We start from the raw sequence: 18,180 nt of genomic DNA on the forward strand, positions 1-18,180 counted from the left end.
TTGAGCAGTGCGGTGATAAGCGTGAAAGGAAGGGCGCGGCCACCCGTAGTTTAGGTGTAGAACGCCCCTGTGGGCGTGGGTTACAGGGAGGAGTTTCTAGCTGGAACCAATGAGAGGGCGCGGGTACCATTCAGCGCACCCGGGGAGCGCGCGGGAGGAGCGAGTCAGCCCCACGCGCCGCGCTCGCGTGTCCCTCGCGCGGCGCCGTCCGCGCAACGCTCGGTGGGGTTGGCGGAGGCCGCGGGCGCTGCGGTTCCGGTTCCGGCGGGCGTCCGCACCTGCGGCGGGGGCGGGCGGTCATGGCGTACTCCACGGTGCAGAGGGTGGCCCTGGCCTCGGGACTCGTCTTGGCCGTGTCGCTGCTGCTGCCCAAGGCCTTCCTGTCTCGCGGAAAGCGGCAGGAGCCGCCGCCGGCGCCCGAAGGTAAGCGCGGGCCGACTCCCCCACCCCGAGCCGCAGGGCGAGCACGAGCGCCTAGAGCCCTGCAGGAGGGAGGGCGGCCGCGGGGGTCTCCGGCCCCGCGGAGTTTGCGAGGTGCCAAGCGCCAGGGTTCTCTTGGCCCCAGCGGGCAGCGGCCGGACCGGGTCGCTCCAGGCCTTCGCCTGCAGGAGCGCGCGCAGACGAGCCTGGACGCACTCTCCGGTTGCTCTCACCTCTTCCCCTCGCTGGCCTAACTCAACTACTCACTGTCTGCCCAAGTGCTTTGAGTCAGGAGGGCTGCCACTTGAATTCCCCTTTTTAGGGTGTCCGTGTGCTTTCTCTCGTGCTTTCGAATGAGATAGTTGGACTGGGTATTATTAACCTTAATTTGTTGTGTATTTTCAGTTTGGTGTCGAGAGCTCTCTGCTTCAGGCTCTTTTTGTGCCTTCGTAAATATAATGTGAAGATTTTAATAATCCGAGTTTCAGTTACTGAGATGCACATGGTTCTGCATTTTCGTTACGTGAACAAGTATTTCTTAATCCTTTGTTACTGGCATGATGTATGTGGTGGTTAAAAATCCAACCTGTGGTTTGCATTCTGGGGCTTTTGCATAATGGGTGAGTGTAACAGGGCAGGAATGCCAAAGGCTGGGAGAAAAACTGGAACAGTTCTCTGTAGATTGTGAAGTTCTGGTAACTTTCTTCTGGAAATTGTCTGTGTAACATCCTTAAGACCCGGTTTTACAGTGTTCGTGCTTCCACTGATATTCAACCGGTTGATGTTGGACAGCTCCTTGAACTGAAACTCATTTCCCTCTAATTTGTGCACATTGACTGTAACTCCACCCTCTTGTACATCATAGATTATAAATACAAGAAATGCAAAACACCAGGCTCTAGGGGTGAAGGGCAGATCCAACCCAGAATTCTGTTCATAGACTTTGCTTGATAATCTTTATGTTTGTAAAACTATTTCCCTGGGAGAAACTTCTTTTTTTAAAAAAAGCAAACTACCTCATTTGTTGGGTTTTCTTTCTTTCTTTCTTTCTTTCTTTCTTTTTTTCCTTTCTGTCTTGTTACAAAACCCCAAAGGTTTTACTCACTTTGTCTAATGATGATGGAGAGTAAATTGATGATGATCCTAAGCGGTTAAAGATTCGTCTACAGCAGTGTCTTACAACGTTAAATTTTCATCGTGCTGAATTGTCTTGAATAAGTTCTCTTCAATACGGGTGGGAGATACTCTTCTAAATGTTGTGTAGAGAGACGATCAGAGATGGCTTTTTCTCCTAAGAGCTCAAGTAATAATAATCAGTGTTCTTATCTTAGAAACTTTGCAGTTTCTGTTCTCTTCATTCCTCAAGTGTTATTTCCTCGGCATCCTTCTCATTGCTCAGCTTAAATGTAATCTCCTCAGAGGCTTTCCCTGATGATTCTAACTAAAGTCACTCTTTACACTCCCATCATTTCCTATTCCTATGTTTTATTTTCTCTATCAAAGGTGTTATTGTATCATGACATTTTCTTATATATTTTACTAGGTTTTTTTTTGTTTTTTGTCTCCACTTTGTAGAGTGTAAGCTCCTGAGGGCAGGCAGTTTGTCTTGTTTACCACTATTTCTTTAGCAGTTGGCATATAATGGACAGTATTTTTAAATGAATAAAATGCTCTTTTTGCATTCATTATCAAAGTAGTATAATCTAGGTAAAAGTAAGTTAGTGTTAGTTTTTCAGTCGTGTCCCATTCTTTGCGACCCCATGGACTGCAGCCTGCAGACAGCGCCTCTGTCCATGAAATTCTCCAGTCAAAAATACTGGAGTGGGTGGCCATTCCCTTCTCCAGGGGATCTTCCCCACCCTGGGATTGAATCCAGGTCTCCTACATTGCAGGCAGATTCATTACTGTTTGAGCCACCATAATCTATGTGAAAACCTACATTAACTGATGTAGTCCAGTAACTGAAATTTGCTAACTAAAATCCTTGTCTTGGTACACTGACATTTTAAAAACGGTGACTCCTAACCATTATTGGGTTATATATCCCTTTGAGAATCTAATGAAAATTATGGATTTTTCCCCTGGGAAAAATGCCTATACTTTTTGTACATACATCGAGAATTTGAGTATCAACTCAGAGAAATCACAGACTCCAGAAACTCCTGCTCTGTAGAAAGGGATAGCCCTGATTCTTTGAAAATTCATGTCATCCGTGTCTTAAAATTTGTGTCATTATAGCTTCCATCTCTGCCCATTGGCGTATATGAAATGAGCATTGTCCCTTTTCCACATGACAGCCGTTAAGTTAGTCTTTAGCAAATATTTATAATGTACCCTTTAACATAGCTTACACACAGTGTATAAATACTGTTTAATTCTTTAAAAAAAAAAAAAAAGAGCCAAATCCCTGCCTCGAGGAACTCACAGTTGAGTAGAGGGGATAAGACATTGAATAAGTGCAAAAAAGTATCAATTGCAGGTACTCAAATCCTTGCAGGGAAAGGAGGAGACACATGTTAGAATGGTTAGTTTTATTGGTGTCTCAAGAAAGGTGTTATGGAAGAGAAGAGCCTTTTCTCTTTTTTTGGTAATAGCTTTCTTGAGATATAATTCACATACCATGCAGTTCATGTATTTAAACTGTGTGACTGCATCAAAATATACTCAACATTGCTTATTATTAGAGAAATGCAGATCAAAACTACAAGGAGGTATCAACTCACACTCGTCAGAATCAGTTCAGTTCAGTCACTCAGTCGTGTCTGACTCTTTGCAACCCCGTGGACTGCAGCACTCCAGGCTTCTTTGTCCATCACCAACTCCCAGAGCTTGCTCAAACTCATGTCCATCAAGTTGGTGATGCCATCCAAGCATCTCATCCTCTGTCGTCCCCTTCTCCTCCTGTCTTCAATCTTTCCCAGCATCAGGGTCTTTTCCAATGAGTCAGTTCTGGTTAGAATGTCCATCATCAAAAAATCTGCAAACAGTAAATGCTGGAGAGGCTGTGGAGAAAAGGGACCCGTCTTGCATTGTTGGTGGGAGTGTAAACTGATACAGTCATTATGGAAAACAGTATAGAGATTCCTTTAAAAACTAGGAATAAAACTACCATGTGCACTGACCATACCAAGTGCTGATGAGGATGCAAAGCAACTGAAACTCTCATACTGCTGGTAATGATGTGGAATGGTACAACCACGTTGGAAAACAATTTGATAAATGCATTTTAATAAAATTAAACATATGCTTACCACATTAAAAAAAAAAACTGCCATATGACCCAACAATCCCACTACTGGGTGTATACCCTGAGGAAATCATAATTGAAAAAGACACATGTACCCCTGTGTTCATTGTAGCACTACTTATAATAGCTATGACATGGAAGCAACCTAGATGTCCATCAACATATGCTTGGGTAAAGAAGCTGTGGTACACATACACAATGGAATATTACTCAGCCATAAAAGGACACACAGTTGACTCAGTTTTAATGAAGTGGATGAACCTAGAGCCTATTATACAGAGTGAAGTAAGTCAGAAAGAGAAAAGCAAATATCATATATTAATGCATATATATAGAATCTAGAAAATGGTACTGATGAACCTATTTGCAGAGCAGCATTGGAGACACAGACATAGAGAACAGACTAGTAGACTCAATGGGGGAAGGAGAGGGTGGGACAAATTGAGAGAATAGCATGGAAATATATATACACGACCATATGTAAAATAGATAGCCAGTGGCCATTTATGTATGACATAGGAAACTCAACCCCGTGCTCTGTGACAACCTAGAGAGGTGGGATGGGTGGGAGGTAGGAGGAAGGTTCAAGAGGAAGGGGACATGTGTATACCTATGACTGATTCATGTTGATATGTGGCAGAAACCAACACAATATTGTAAAGCAGTTATGCTCCAATTAAAAATAAGTAAATTTCAGAAAAAGCAGTAGCCATTTGCAGCAAAATGAATGGCTTTAAGAATATGTGTAGTGAAAACAGAGACAAATACCATGTGATATCGCTTATATGTGAAATCTAAAAAATAAATGAATATGTATGCAAAGCAGAAACAGAACCACAGATGTGGAAAACAAACTTGTGGTTACCAAACAGGAGAGGAAAGGGGGGAGGGTAAATTAAGGGTATGAGATTAACAGATATAAACTACTGTGTATTAAATATGGATAAGCAACAAGGATATACTGTATAGCCCGGGGAATTATAGCCATTATCTTGTAAAAAACCTATAATGGAGTATAATCTGCAAAATATGGAATCATTGTGCTGTACACCTGAAATGAATATAATATTGTAAATCAACTATACATCAATAAAAAAGTAAGCAAAAATAAAGTGTGTGAATGGTTTTTAGCATGGTCACAGAGTTGTGCAGCCATCGTCGCTATCAGTTTTAGAACACTTTATCATTCCCGCCGCCCCCCGAAACCATCTTTAACCTCTTTAGCCATCACGCATTAACAGTCCCCCACCCTGAGCCCCTTCAGCCTTCAGTTCGGTTGAGTCATTCAGTTGTGTCTGACTGTTTGCGATCCCATCAACTGCAGCACACCAGGCTTCCCTGTCCGTAACTCAAAGCAATCTCCCTGAGTTTGCTCAAAGCCATATCCATCAAGTTGGTGATGCCATCCAACCATCTCATCCTCTCTCATCCCCTCCTCCTCCTGCCTTCAATCTTTGCCAGCATCAGGGCCTTTTCTAATGAGTCAGTTCTTCACATCAGGTGGACCTTCCTAGGCAACCATTAATCTACTGTCTATAGATTTGCCTGCTATGGGCATTTCATGTAAATGGAATCATACAATATGTGATCTTTTGTGACTGGTTTCTTTCACATAGTATGTTTTCAAGTTTCATCCATGTTGTAGCACGTATCAGTGCTTCATTACTTTTCATGGCTGATTAATATTCCATTATGTGGAATATTCCATCTGCATTTTATTCATTTATTAGTTGGGCATTTGGGGTTTTGATGATTATGAGTAATGCTGCTATTAACATCCATGTACACATTTTTGTGTGGATATATGCTTTCATTTCTCTTGAATATATGCATTTGGGAAATGTGAACATTTTAGTGTGGCTGGAACTAAGAGTGGAATTTCGCTCATATTATTACTCTGTGAGCAATTTTGAGGAACTGCTAGATTGTTTTCCAAAGTATCTATCATTTTACATTCCCACCGTTAATATGTGAGGGTTCCAATTTCTCCACATACTCTCGGACGTTTGTTATTGCCAGCCTTTTTATTATAGCCATCATAACGGGTGTGAAGTGCTATCTTATTGTGGGTTGTTTTTTTTTTTTTTTGTATTTCCATGACGACTAACAACTTTAATATATTTTCATGTGTTTATAGGCTGTTTGTGTAACAACTTAGAGAAATGTCGGTTCAGACTTTTGCCCATTTTTAAATTGGGTTTCTTGTCTTTATTGTTGAATTATAAGAATTCCTAATGTATTTTAGGTACAAGTTCATTATCAGATATGTGACTTGCAAATATATTCTTCAACTCTTCACTTTCTTGATGGTGTCCTCTTAAGAAAAGTTTTTAATTTTGATGAAGTCTAGCATTTACCTTCTTCTCTTCTGCTTTTGATGTCAGACCTAAAAAAATAATCTCCAGATCCAAGATCATGAAGATTTATGTCCATGTCTTCAAGTTTTATAGTATTTACTCTTATATTTAATCCTTTGATCCATTTTGAGTTAATTTTTGCCTTTGATATGAGGAAAAGTCCAACTTCATATGGATATACGGTTATCCCAGCATTATTTGTTGAAAAGAATATTCTGTTTACATTGAACTGTTTTAAGACCCTTGTTGAAATTCAGTTGACTAAGTGTGAGAGTTTATTTCTGGACTCTCAATTCTGTTCCATTGACAAACATCAGATATAGAATATATACCTGTCCTTACGTCAGTACCACACTGCCTTGATTACTGAAGCTTTGTAGTTAAATTTTGAGATCATGAAGTGTTTGGTCTCCAAACTGTGTGCTTTTATTATCAAGGTTGATTTCTGAGTGCTGTGGCTCAGGATTTCCATACACATTTTAGGATTAGCTTGTCAATTTCTGCAAAAACCAGCTGGGATTTTGTTTGTGTGGAATCTGTAAATCATTTTGAAGAGTATTGCCATCTTAATAACAATAAGTCTTTTAATCTATGAATAGGATTTTTAAAAACTTATTTAGGTCTTTAATTGATTTCAGGCTTCCTTGATAACTCAGTTGGTAAAGAAATCTGCCTGCAATGCAGGAGACCCTGGTTTGATTTCCTGAATTGGGAAGATCTGCTGGAGAAGGGATAGGCTACCCATTTCAGTATTCTTGGGCTTCCCTTGTGGCTCAGCTGATAAAGAAACCACCTGCAATGCGGGAGACCTGGGTTCGATCCCTGGGTTTGGAAGATCCCCTGAAGAAGGGAAAGGCTACCCACTCCAGTATTCTGACCTAGAGAATTCCATGGACTGTATAGTCTATGGGATCACAAAGAGTCGGACACAACTGAGCGACTTTCAGTAGTTTTCAGTGTACAAGTCTTCTTTTGTTAAATATATCCCTAAGTATTTTATCCTTTTTGATGTTATTGTAAATTGAATTATTTTATTAATTTTAAGACTATTCATTACTCAGCTTTAGAAACACAATCTTTGTGTATCAATACTGTATTCTGTAGATTTGCTGAATTGCTTATTGGCTGCAGTAAATGATTGTGTTGTCTGCTGCTGCTAAGTTTCGTCAGTCGTGTCCAACTCAGTGCGACTTCGTAGACGTCAGCCCACTAGGCTCCTCCATCCCTGGGATTCTCCAGGCAAGAACGCTGGAGTGGGTTGCCATTTCCTTCTCCAATGATCGTGTTGTCTCCAGAGATTGTGTTACTTCTTTCTTTCCGATCTACATGCCTTTTCTTTTTCTTGCCTAACTGCCTGGGCTAGAACCTCTAGTACAATGTCAAATAGAAATGGTGAAGAGTGAACATCCTTGATTGTTCCTAATCTTAAGAAAGCTTTCATATCCTTAAGGATAGTGCTAGCTATGGATGCATTAACAGAACTAAAGAATTTTTAAAAGGGGGCCTGTTGAGTGTTTTTATTATGAAGGGATTGAATTGAATTTTGTCAAGTGCTTTTTCTGTCTATTAAGTGACCATTGGGTTTTTGTCCTTCATTCTATGGATATGATACATTACATAATTGATTTTTGGATGTTAAAACCTTGCAGTTTTTTTTTTTTAACTAAATTAAGGAGGTATCTCTAATGTGTTTTTATTAGCCAGATTAACAAGGATATTTCAGGCAGAGGGAACACAGCAAAATCAATACCCAGAGCTTTGAAATAGCTTTAGAGTTGTAAGAGATGAGACAAGGGCCCAAGTTGTAAAGATTTTTTTCATGCCATACTTAAGGAGTTTGGATCTTATTCTAAAGATTGGTGAGGCCATTGTGAGTTTGTTAGTAGAAGAGAAACTTACAATCTGAAAGGACATCTTGGCAACAGTGTAGAGGCTGTATCAGTGAGGATTTCTTCAGGGAAAATAATGTTGCAGTAGTCCATTTGAGACCTTGTGAACATCATTAAGGCAGTGTGTTTGGGCTCATCAGTTTAGGATTCTCATGGTAAGTAACAGAAAATTCAGCTGAGTTGTCAAGTTGAAAGGAGGATGTATTGACTAGAGCACATGAAAAGACTTCGTGTTAGAATTGGCCTCCTATGTGGTTTGATCCAGAGGTTAACAATCCCATCAGGGCTTCTGTCTGACTTTCTTTGTCCTTTTTACTTCTGGGTTCCTTCTCATGTCGGCTCTGTCCTCTGGCTTCTCTCTCTCAGGCTAGAAACAGTATTTGCAACAGTTCCAGATATCACCTCCTCATATTTAATTGTCCAGAGAAAGAATGTTTTTTTTCTTTTGAACTCTTCCTTCACTCTCATATCACTTTTATACCTCCACTCCCAGTTCTTTCCCAGTAGTTCCAGCTAACATATCCACCCATCTTATTGACTTGAGTAAAGTTATTTGCAGTGCTCTGGGTAGAAAGAATATGCTGATCTGCTGTGGAGTTGAGAGTCTTTCCCAGAGGGAAATAGGGATACCGGAGGAAGAAGGAGTAAATGGAGCAGGGGAAGTGTCCACATTGAACAGGAGGGAAAAGAACAATTTTAAGAGACATTTTTAACTAGAAGTGGAATGTGAGGCAGAGGGAGGCATCTTGAATTATTCTCAGCTTATTGGCTTAGGTGACTATACCAAATATACCTTTACCAAAATAGTAATGAAGCAACACAGATTAAAGGGGAAAGGCAACGATTTCAGAAATTTGTAGAGTAGTATCACATCCCCTTTTTCCATCTTTTTTCGTACGTGAAATCCCTGGAACCCACATCCATTCCTCACGTGACGTAGTTACAAGTATTTAAGTATGGCCTCTTAGAAGGCAAACAGTAGCAAGTGTAAGCCAGTTGGCTCACGGAAGAGCAGCCTATTGCATCCCCCATCCGCCTTTATAGGGGGTTCCCTGGTGGCTCAGCAGTTAAGAATCTGCCTGCCAGTGCGGGAGACTCACTTCCCAATCTGGGTATAGATATTGGAGCAGGAGGAAGTGGCAACCTGCTCCAGTATTCTTGCCTGGAGAATCCCATGGACAGAGAAGCCTGGCAGACTACAGTCCATGGGGTTGCAAAGAGCTGGACTTGACTTGGTGACTAAACGCATATCCCCCTTTTTAAAATTCTTTAGTTCTATTAATGCATTCTGGGGATTGCTTTAGACTTTGGGTATTTCACTTGCTGATTTTGCTGTGTATTAGAATTGTAAACTTTTTTTTTTAAAAGGTACTCCTATAGGTTTGTCCACTTTGTACATTCACTTGGTGTTTTGGAACCAAATAGAGGAATATAGCCTTTCTTGTTGCATTTTGTCTCAGTTTGATCCAGAATTCTAGCCTCTTGACTTTTCTTCAGAACATTTATTGTTTCATTCATCGTATTTGTTTTTACCATCTCTCTCAGCTATGTATCATTCTTGATTTTTAAAAAACCTTTTTTGTTAAAGACATTTTCAAACATAAGAAAAAGTAAAGAGAGTAGTATAATAAGATGAATCCACATCATCCTTCTTCAACAACCATCGTCCTGTATCATGGATATCCCCACTTACTTTTCCCCTTATGCAAATACCAAATCTCAGACACTGGGATTTCATTTCATCCTTAAGTATTTTTGTATACATCTGTGAAGCATAAGAAAATAAAAATTATTTTTTAAATATAGCTTTAATATCATTATCGTACCTGAAAGTCAGTGATTCCTTAATGTCATGAAATCAGTATTCAAATTTCTCTCACTGCCTCATAATTTTTTTTCATGATTTCCCCCTTGATTGTGATTAGCATAACTTCTTGATCATTCACATTATCTAAAAAAAAAAAAAATCTATCAGTCTTTTGAAACTGCTCTTAAGGTCACCCCATTGTGTTCATGGAAACCCATTTGTGTACAGTCATTAAACCAGTTGGTTTGATTGCTTCATCCCATCTTATTCTGTCCAATATAGGCTTATGGTCTGCATGCTTCCTTTCTTCCCCCTTCATTGTATTCTCAATATAGAATCCATACTAACCCTGTTAAAGCTTAAGTCTCCCTCCACAGAACCCTCCAATGGCTTCCTGACTCACTCAGATGAAAAGACAAAGTCTGTACATGACCTACAAAGCCTGCTTAATCCTCTTCTCGTTGCCCTCTTTCCCATTTTGCTTTGAGTGCACTGGCGGCCTCCTCACTATGGCTTGAACGTTCCCGGTGTGCTCTCACCTCAGGGCCTTTGCATTTGGTGTTTCCTCTGCCCGAAATGCTCTTCCTTAGATAGCTGTGTGAATTTCCTTTATCTTCTTTACATCTTAACTTAAAAGACATCTCCTGAGCCTTCTCTGGACACTCTTGCTAAATCTTTACTTTCCCCCAACACATCCTATCCCCTTTGCCTGCTTCATTTTTTCTCTTAGTATTTATCATTATCTTGTGTATCATCTCTTTTCTGGTTGAAATAGGAGGCTCCATGAGGGTCAGGATTTTTGCTTTGTTCACTGCAGTATCTCCAGCTTTAGATCAGGCCCACACATAGTAGAAAATCAATTAAAGAATTTAATCAATAAATTGAAGAATTGGAATTAAGCAAATTAATGAATACTGGCTCCCAAGGATCAAGGTTTCCTCCATTAGCATTTATAAGCCATTATTGTTGTTTAGTTGCTAAGTTGTGTCCAGTTCTTTTGCAACCCAGTGGACTGTAGCCTGCCAGGTTCATCTCTCCATGGGATTTCCCAGGCAAGAATACTGGAGTGGGTTCTCATTTATTATTATTTATGGCTGTGTGAATTATTGTACGTCCATATGATAGACTGTTATGATTCCAGTAAGTTATATTCATGAAGTATTTGTGTGTGTGTGTGGCCAGGTTTGTTTTTCTTTTAAATCAAAGGGGAAAAAATATTGATTTCTCTGGAATCACTAAACCAGTGGTATTGATTTATAAACAGGGTAGACAATACAAATACAGAATAAATTTGAAATAAATTTGAAATCTGGTACTGTGCACCTATTGTTTGAGACTATTTTAATTGAAGTATAGTTGACTTACAATATTGCATTAATTTCTGCTATTCAAAGTGATTCAGTTATACCTGTATCAGTTCAGTCAGTCAGTCGTGTCTGACTCTTTGCGACCCCATGAACCACAGCACACCAGGCCTCCCTGTCCATCGCCAGCTCCCGGAGTTTACCCAAACTCATGTCCATTGAGTCAGTGATGCCATCCAACCATCTCATCCTCTGTTGTCCCCTTCTCCTCCTGCCCTCAATCTTTCTGTGCATCAGGGTCTTTTCAAATGAGTCAGCTCTTCGCATCAGGTGACCAAAGTATTGGAGTTTCAACCTCAACATCAGTCCTTCCAGTGAACACCCAGGACTGATCTCATTGAGGATGGACTGGTTGGAGAGTCCAAGGGACTGTCAAGAATCTTCTCCCAACACCACAGTTCAAAAGCATCAATTCTTGGGTGCTCAGCTTTCTTTATAGTCCAACTCTCACATCCATACATGACCATTGGAAAAACCATAGCCTTGACTAGACAGACCTTTGTTGGCAAAATAATGTCTCTGCTTTTTAATATGCTGTCTAGGTTGGTCATAACTTTTCTCCCAAGGAGTAGGCGTCTTTTAATTTCATGGCTGCAGTCACCATCTGCAGTGATTTTGGAGCCCCCCAAAAATAAAGTCAGCCACTATTTCCACTGTTTCCCCGTCTATTTCCCATGAAGTGATGGGACCGGATGCCATGATCTTAGTTTTCTGAATGTTGAGCTTTAAGCCAACTTTTTCACTCTCCTCTCTCACTTTCATCAAGAGGCTTTTTAGTTCCTCTTCACTTTCTGCCATAAGGGTGGTGTCATCTGCATATCTGAGGTTATTGATATTTCTCCCGCAGTCTTGATTCCTATATATACATTTTGAAATATTCTTTTCTTTTTCAGTTTATCATTGGATACTGAATATAGTTCTGTGTGCTGTAAAGTAGGACCTTGTTTATCTGTTCCATGTGTAAGAGCTTGCATCTGGTAGCCCCAGCCTCCCCCTCGGTAACCACAAGTCCGTTCTCTATGTCTGTGAGTCTGTTTCTGTTTTGTAGATAGGTTCACTCGCATCATATTTTAGATTCCACAAATAAGTGATATCATATGGTATTTGTCTTTCTCTTTCTGAATTCACTCAGTGTGATAATCTGTAGGTCCACCCACGTTGCTACAAATGGCATTACTTCATTCTTTCCAATGGCTGAGTAATACTCCGTTGTGTATGTGTACCACATCTTTATCCGTTTATCTATCAGTGGACATTTAGGTTGTTTCCATGTCTTAGCTCTTGTGAATAGTGCTGCTATGAACATAGGGGTTCATGTATCTTTTTGGATTAGAGTTTTGTCAGGATATATGCCCAGAAGTGGGATTTCTTTATTTCAAATATTTTCTTCCATTCTGTGGGTTGTCTTTTTGTTTTATTTATGGTTTCCTTTGCTATGAAAAGGTTACCAGTTTGATTAGATCTCATTTGTTTATTTTTGTTTTTATTTCTGTTGCCTTGGGGGACTGACCTAAGGAAACAGTGATACAGTTTATGTCAGAGAATGTTTTGCCTATGATCTCTTCTAGGAGTTTTATGGTGTCATGTCTTATGTTTAAGTATTTCAGCCATTTTGAGTTTAATTTGGTGTATGATAAGAGAATGTGTTCTAACTTCATTGATTTACATGAGGCTGTCCAGTTTTCCCAACACCACTTGCCGAAGAAGCAGTCCTTTCCCCATTATTCTTGCCTCCTTTGTTGAGGATTAATTGACCATAGATGTATGAGTTTCTTTCTGGGCTCTCTATTCTGTGCCATTGATCAATGTGTCTGTTTTTGTCATAAACATCAAAACATCATAATACTATGATGTTTTGATTACTGTAGCTTTGTAGTATTGTTGGAAGTCTGGGAGAGTTATGCCTTCTATTTTGTTCTTTTTCCTCAAGATTGCATTGGCAATTCTGGTTTTTTTATGGTTCTAAATAAATCTTAGGATTATTTGTTCTAGTTGTGTGAAAAATGTCATGAGTACTTTGTTAGGAATAACATTAAATCTGCAGGCTACTTTGGGTAGTATGGCCATTTTAACAATAGTAGTTCTTCCAATCCAAGAGCATGGGATATCTTTCTATTTCTTTGAGTCATCTTCAGTTTCCTTTGTTAATGTTTTATAGTTCTTAGTGGGTAAGTCCTTCATCTCCATGCTCAGATTTATTCCTAAATATTTTATTTTGGGGAGTGCAATTTTGAAAGTTATTTATTTATTTATTTTTTACATTCCCTTTCTGATATTTCATTGTTAAAAGAAATACATCTGATTTCTGCATGCTAATTTTATGTCCTGCTACCTTGCTGAATTTCTCAGTTCTAGTTTTTGTATGGAGTCTTTAGTGTTTCCCATTAATATATATTGTATCATGACATCTGCATATAATGACAGTTTTAGCTCTTCCCTTCATTCGAATACCTTTTATTTCTTGTCTGATTGCCATGGCTAGGACTTCCAACATTATGCTGAATAGAAGGGGTGAAAGTGGGCATCCTTGTCTTGTTCTGGATTTTAGTGGGAAGTCTTTCAGCTTTTCACCATTGAGCCTTTTATTGGCTGTGGGTTTATCCTAAGTAGCTTTCATTATATTGAGGTATGTTCCCTCTATACCCACTTTGGTAAGAGGTTTGTTTTTTTTTTTTTTTAAATCATGAATGGATGTTAAATTTTGTGAAATGTTTTTTCTGCATCTGTTGAGATGATCATGTGGTTTTTGTCTTCTCATATTTATTTGCTGTATCACATTGATTTGTGTATGTTGAACTATCCTTGTGAACTTGGAATGAATCCCACTTGGTTGTGGTATATGATGTTTTTATGTGTTGTTGAATTTGGTTTGCTAATTTTTGTTGAACTTTTGCATCTATATTCATCAAAGATATTGGCCTATAATTTTCTCTTTTGGTGGTGTCTTTGTTTGATTTTGGTATAAGGGTGATGATAGTGGCTTCATAGAAGAGAATATCTTTGGGAGTGTTCCTTCCGCCTCAGTTTTTTGGAAGAGTTTGAGAAGGATCAATATAAGTTCTTGTTCATATGTTTGGTAGAATTTGCCTGTGAAGCCATTTGGTCCCAGACTTTTGTTTTGTACAGAGTTTTTTAAAGATTCTATTTTATGCCTAGCGATCAGTCAGCTCAAATGATCTATTTCTTCTTGATTCAGTTTTGGTGAGCTGTTTATTTCCAGAAACTTACCCATTTTTCCTAGGTTGTCAAATTTGTTGGCATATAATTTTTCAAAGTAGTCTCTTAAGGGTTTTTTTGTATTTCTGCAGTATTATTTGTTAAGGCCTCTTATTTCTTATTTTGTTCTTAGCTTGGCCAGAGGTTTGCCAGTCATGTTTATCCTTTCAAAGAACACACTGTTGGTTTCACTGATTTTTTTCTTTTTTCTTTTTAATCTCTACTTTATTTATCTCCTCTCTGATCTTTGTTTCCTTCCTTGTACTGACTTTAGGTTTTGTTTATTCTTTTTCTAATTCTTTTAAGTGAAAGGCTAGGTTGTTTGTTTGAGATGCTTTTGTTTCTTGAGGAGGCCTGTATCACTGTGAACTTCCTGATTGTCGCTAGGACTTGCCTCTTAGAACTGCTTCTGCTGCAGCCCACAGATTTTGTATGGTTGTGTTTTCGTTGTGATTTGTCTCAAGATATTTTTAAATTTCCTCTTTGGTTTCATTATTGGCCCACTGGTTTTTTAGTAGCTTGTTTTTAGTCTCTGTGTATTGTTTATTTTCTCATTTCTCTTTTCTGTGGTTGCTTTCTAGTTTCATGACATTGTGGTCAGAAAAGATGCTTGAGATAATTTCTATACTCTTTAATTTGTTGAGGCTTGTTTTGTGCCCTACTATGTGGTCAGTCCTAATGAATGTTCCATGTGCACTTGGAAAAAGTATGTACTCTGGCTTTTTGGATATAATATTTTGGAAATTTCAACTAAGTCTAGTGTATTGCATAATCTAGGGTCTCTGTTGCCTTATTGAATTTTTTTGTCTAGAAGATCTATCCATTGATGTGAGTTGTGTTTTAAAACCTCCTACTATTATTGTATTCCTGTTATTTTCTCCCTTTATGTCTGTTGGAATTTGTTTTAGGTATTTGGTGCATATATGTTGACAAGTGTAAATTCCTCTTTTTGAATCGATCCTTTTATTATTATATAATGTCCTTTATATTCCTCTGTGGCCTTTGTTTTAAAGTCTGTTTTGTCTGATATAAGTAGTGTAACTCCCACTTTCTTCTTGTTTCTGTTTGAATGCAATATCTTTTTGTGTCCCCTCCCTTTCATTCTGTCTGTGTCCTTTGCCCTAAGATGGGTCTCTTATAGGCAGAATATTGTAGCTGTTGTTTTTTCAATCCCGTCTGCTACTCTGTGTCTTTTGATTGGAGCATTTAGTTCATTGACATTTAAGGTAATTACTGATAAATATGAATTTATTGCATTTTAAGTTGTATTTTCCTGTTGATTTTATGTTTATTCTTTTTCTCTTTCTTTTTGTTTTTCCTTTTGTGGTTTGATTTTCTTTTGCATTATACTTAAATTCTCTCTCTTTTTTTTTTTTTTGTGACTGTGTTATATGTTTTTGTAGTTATTCTGTTTTCCAAGTATGTTAATTCCATCCTTTATCTGTGTACTTTAGACTGCTCATATAGGCTCAGACACACTCTAGGAAATGAAAAAGAATATACGTTTTTCTTACTCTCCTCTCTCACTTTATGATTTTTATATTTTCTTGTACATCTTCATATTCGTCCATTTGTTCTTCATTGTGGTTATCACTTTCACAGAAATTTTGAATTTTTAAAAATTTGTACACTGGCCTTATTATCTATTTTTTAAATTGTAATATTGAGGTTTTTTTAATTTAAAAAAATTTTTTGACCATACTGCACGGCTTGCTGGACCTTAGTTCCCCAAACAGGAATCATGCCCAGGTCCCAGGCAGTGGAAGCCTGAAGTCCTAACCGCTGGATCACCAGGGAGTTTCCCTGGTGTACTGCAAAGCAAATGATGTAAATAAATGATTTAGGTGATTTTGTCTTTCCTATATATTTATAACTTCATTTCTATTTAAAAAGGATCTTTCAATATTTCCTTTAGGATAGATTTAGTATTGCTGTGTTCTTTTTATTTTTTGCCTATCTGAGAAATTCTTTGTCTCTCTGATTCTAAATGATAATCTTGCTTGGTAGAGTATCCTAGGTTGCAGATTTTTCCCTTTCAGAACTTTGACTATTTCTTTCCATTCCTTTCTGGCCTGCAACATTTCTGAAGAGAAATCAGCTGATAGCCTTACGGGAGTTCCTTTGTAATTAAGTCCTTGTTCTTTTCTTGCTCCCTTTAGAATCCTATTTTTAACTTTTGAAATTTTTATTATTATATGTCTTTTTATAGGTCTGTTTGGGTTTACCTTGTTTGAGATCTTCTGTGTTTCCTGTACCTGGATATCTGTTTCCTTTCGGGAAGTTTTCAGCCGTAATTTCCTTTAATACATTTTCATTCTCCTTTTTTCTTTCTTCTCATGACGAGTTCTAAATGATATGCAAAAATTGTGTGCTATAAATAGAAAGTGAAGATGTGTTCACTATGCATAGTCACTAGAAAGAAGCAGATCAACATTTTAACAGTGGTTATTTTAGGAATTATAGGTGGTCATTATTTATACTTTTTGTATTTTCTCAGTTTTCCATAGGTATGCATTTCTTTTACAACCAGAAAAAAGTTTCTTCCTTTTCATGTCCACTCCATAAAAAAGGGAAGAATCATTTTTAGAATTGAGCCCAAGAGCTACACAAGATGTTCACTTCTCTATTAGTTGAAAAGTCTACTGTCCTGCTTTTGCTTTTTGCAAATTGGAACAATAGTTATCTATTGCCATTTGTTCAAAATTTTTCTTTACCAATTTAATTTCTAAATTTTTTTTTAGTTTGGTGACGTTATTTGCAAGTTTTACCAGTCTTCCTGAAGGAAATTATTTAGTGAATGGATTTGAACTTATTTTCCTCACCCATCTGGGACATTTTTTCCCTCTATAATTGTTAATTCTCTTCCATTTAATCCTAAATTCATATCCTTTGATAGAGAATATGGAAGTAAAATATAGGTTGAGCAGTTCTGCTTTCTCAGCACTACATTTTATCATCAGTTAAATTTGTGTTTTCTTTTTTTTTTATTGGAGGATAATTGCTTTACAGTGTGTCGGTTTCTGCCGTGTAACAGCATGAATCCGTTCTGTGTATATAGGCTGGGCTCCCTGTGTTATACGGCAGCTTCCCACTAGTTACGTATCTCACACATGACAGTGTGTGTATGTCAGTGCTACTCTCTCAGTTGGTCCTACCCTCTCCTTCCCCTGCTGTGTCCATAAGTCCACTCTCTATGTCTGCATCTCCGTTTCTTCCCTGCGAATAGGTTCATCCATATTATTTTCTAGATTCCATATATGTGCATTAATATGTGATACTTGTTTTTCTTTTTCTGACTTATTTCACTCTGTATAAGAGGCTCTAGGTTCATTTACCTCACTAAAACTGACTCAGATTTGTTCCTTTTCATGGCTGAGTAATATTCCATTGTATATGTGTACCACATCTTATTTATCCATTCATCTGTCAGTGGACATTTAGGTTGCTTCCATGTCCTGGCTGTTACGAATAGTGCTGTGATGAACATTGGGGTACATATATCTTTTTGAGTTGTGATTTTCTTGACTGTATGCCCAGTAGTGGAATTGCTGAGTAATACGGTAGTTTTAGTCCAAGTGTTTTAAGAGATCTCCATGGTATTCTCCATAGTTGCTGTATCAGTTTATATTCCCACTAACTGTGCCATAGGATTCCCTTTTCTCCACATCCTCTCCAGCATTTATTGTTTGTAGTTTTATTTTTTTTTAATCTTTTTATTTTGTGTTGGGATACAGCTAGCTAACAATATTGTGATAGTTTCCGGTGAACAGTGAAGGGACTCAGCCATATGTATAGAGGTAGCCATTGTTCCCCAGACTCCGCCTCCATCCAGGCTGCCACATAACATTGAGCAGAGTTATATGTGCTGTCCAGTAGGTCC

General features: G+C 38.4%; 1 protein-coding gene across 4 annotated transcripts in view; it reads left to right on the plus strand.

Annotated features, from left to right (window-relative positions):
- The first annotated feature begins 263 nt into the window (after positions 1–263).
- RIC3 (RIC3 acetylcholine receptor chaperone) overlaps positions 264–18,180 on the plus strand; it is a 59,081-nt gene continuing 41,164 nt past the window's right edge. For all 4 annotated transcript variants that reach the window (XM_012095822.5, XM_012095823.5, XM_004016178.6 and 1 more), the window contains exon 1: positions 264–423. In XM_012095822.5, coding sequence (XP_011951212.3) covers positions 300–423 — 124 coding nt within the window. In that variant the 5' untranslated portion in view covers positions 264–299. The remainder of the gene's footprint in view (positions 424–18,180) is intronic.

The sequence above is a fragment of the Ovis aries genome, chromosome 15 (genome assembly GCF_016772045.2).
Source record: "Ovis aries strain OAR_USU_Benz2616 breed Rambouillet chromosome 15, ARS-UI_Ramb_v3.0, whole genome shotgun sequence".
NCBI lineage: Eukaryota > Metazoa > Chordata > Mammalia > Artiodactyla > Bovidae > Ovis > Ovis aries.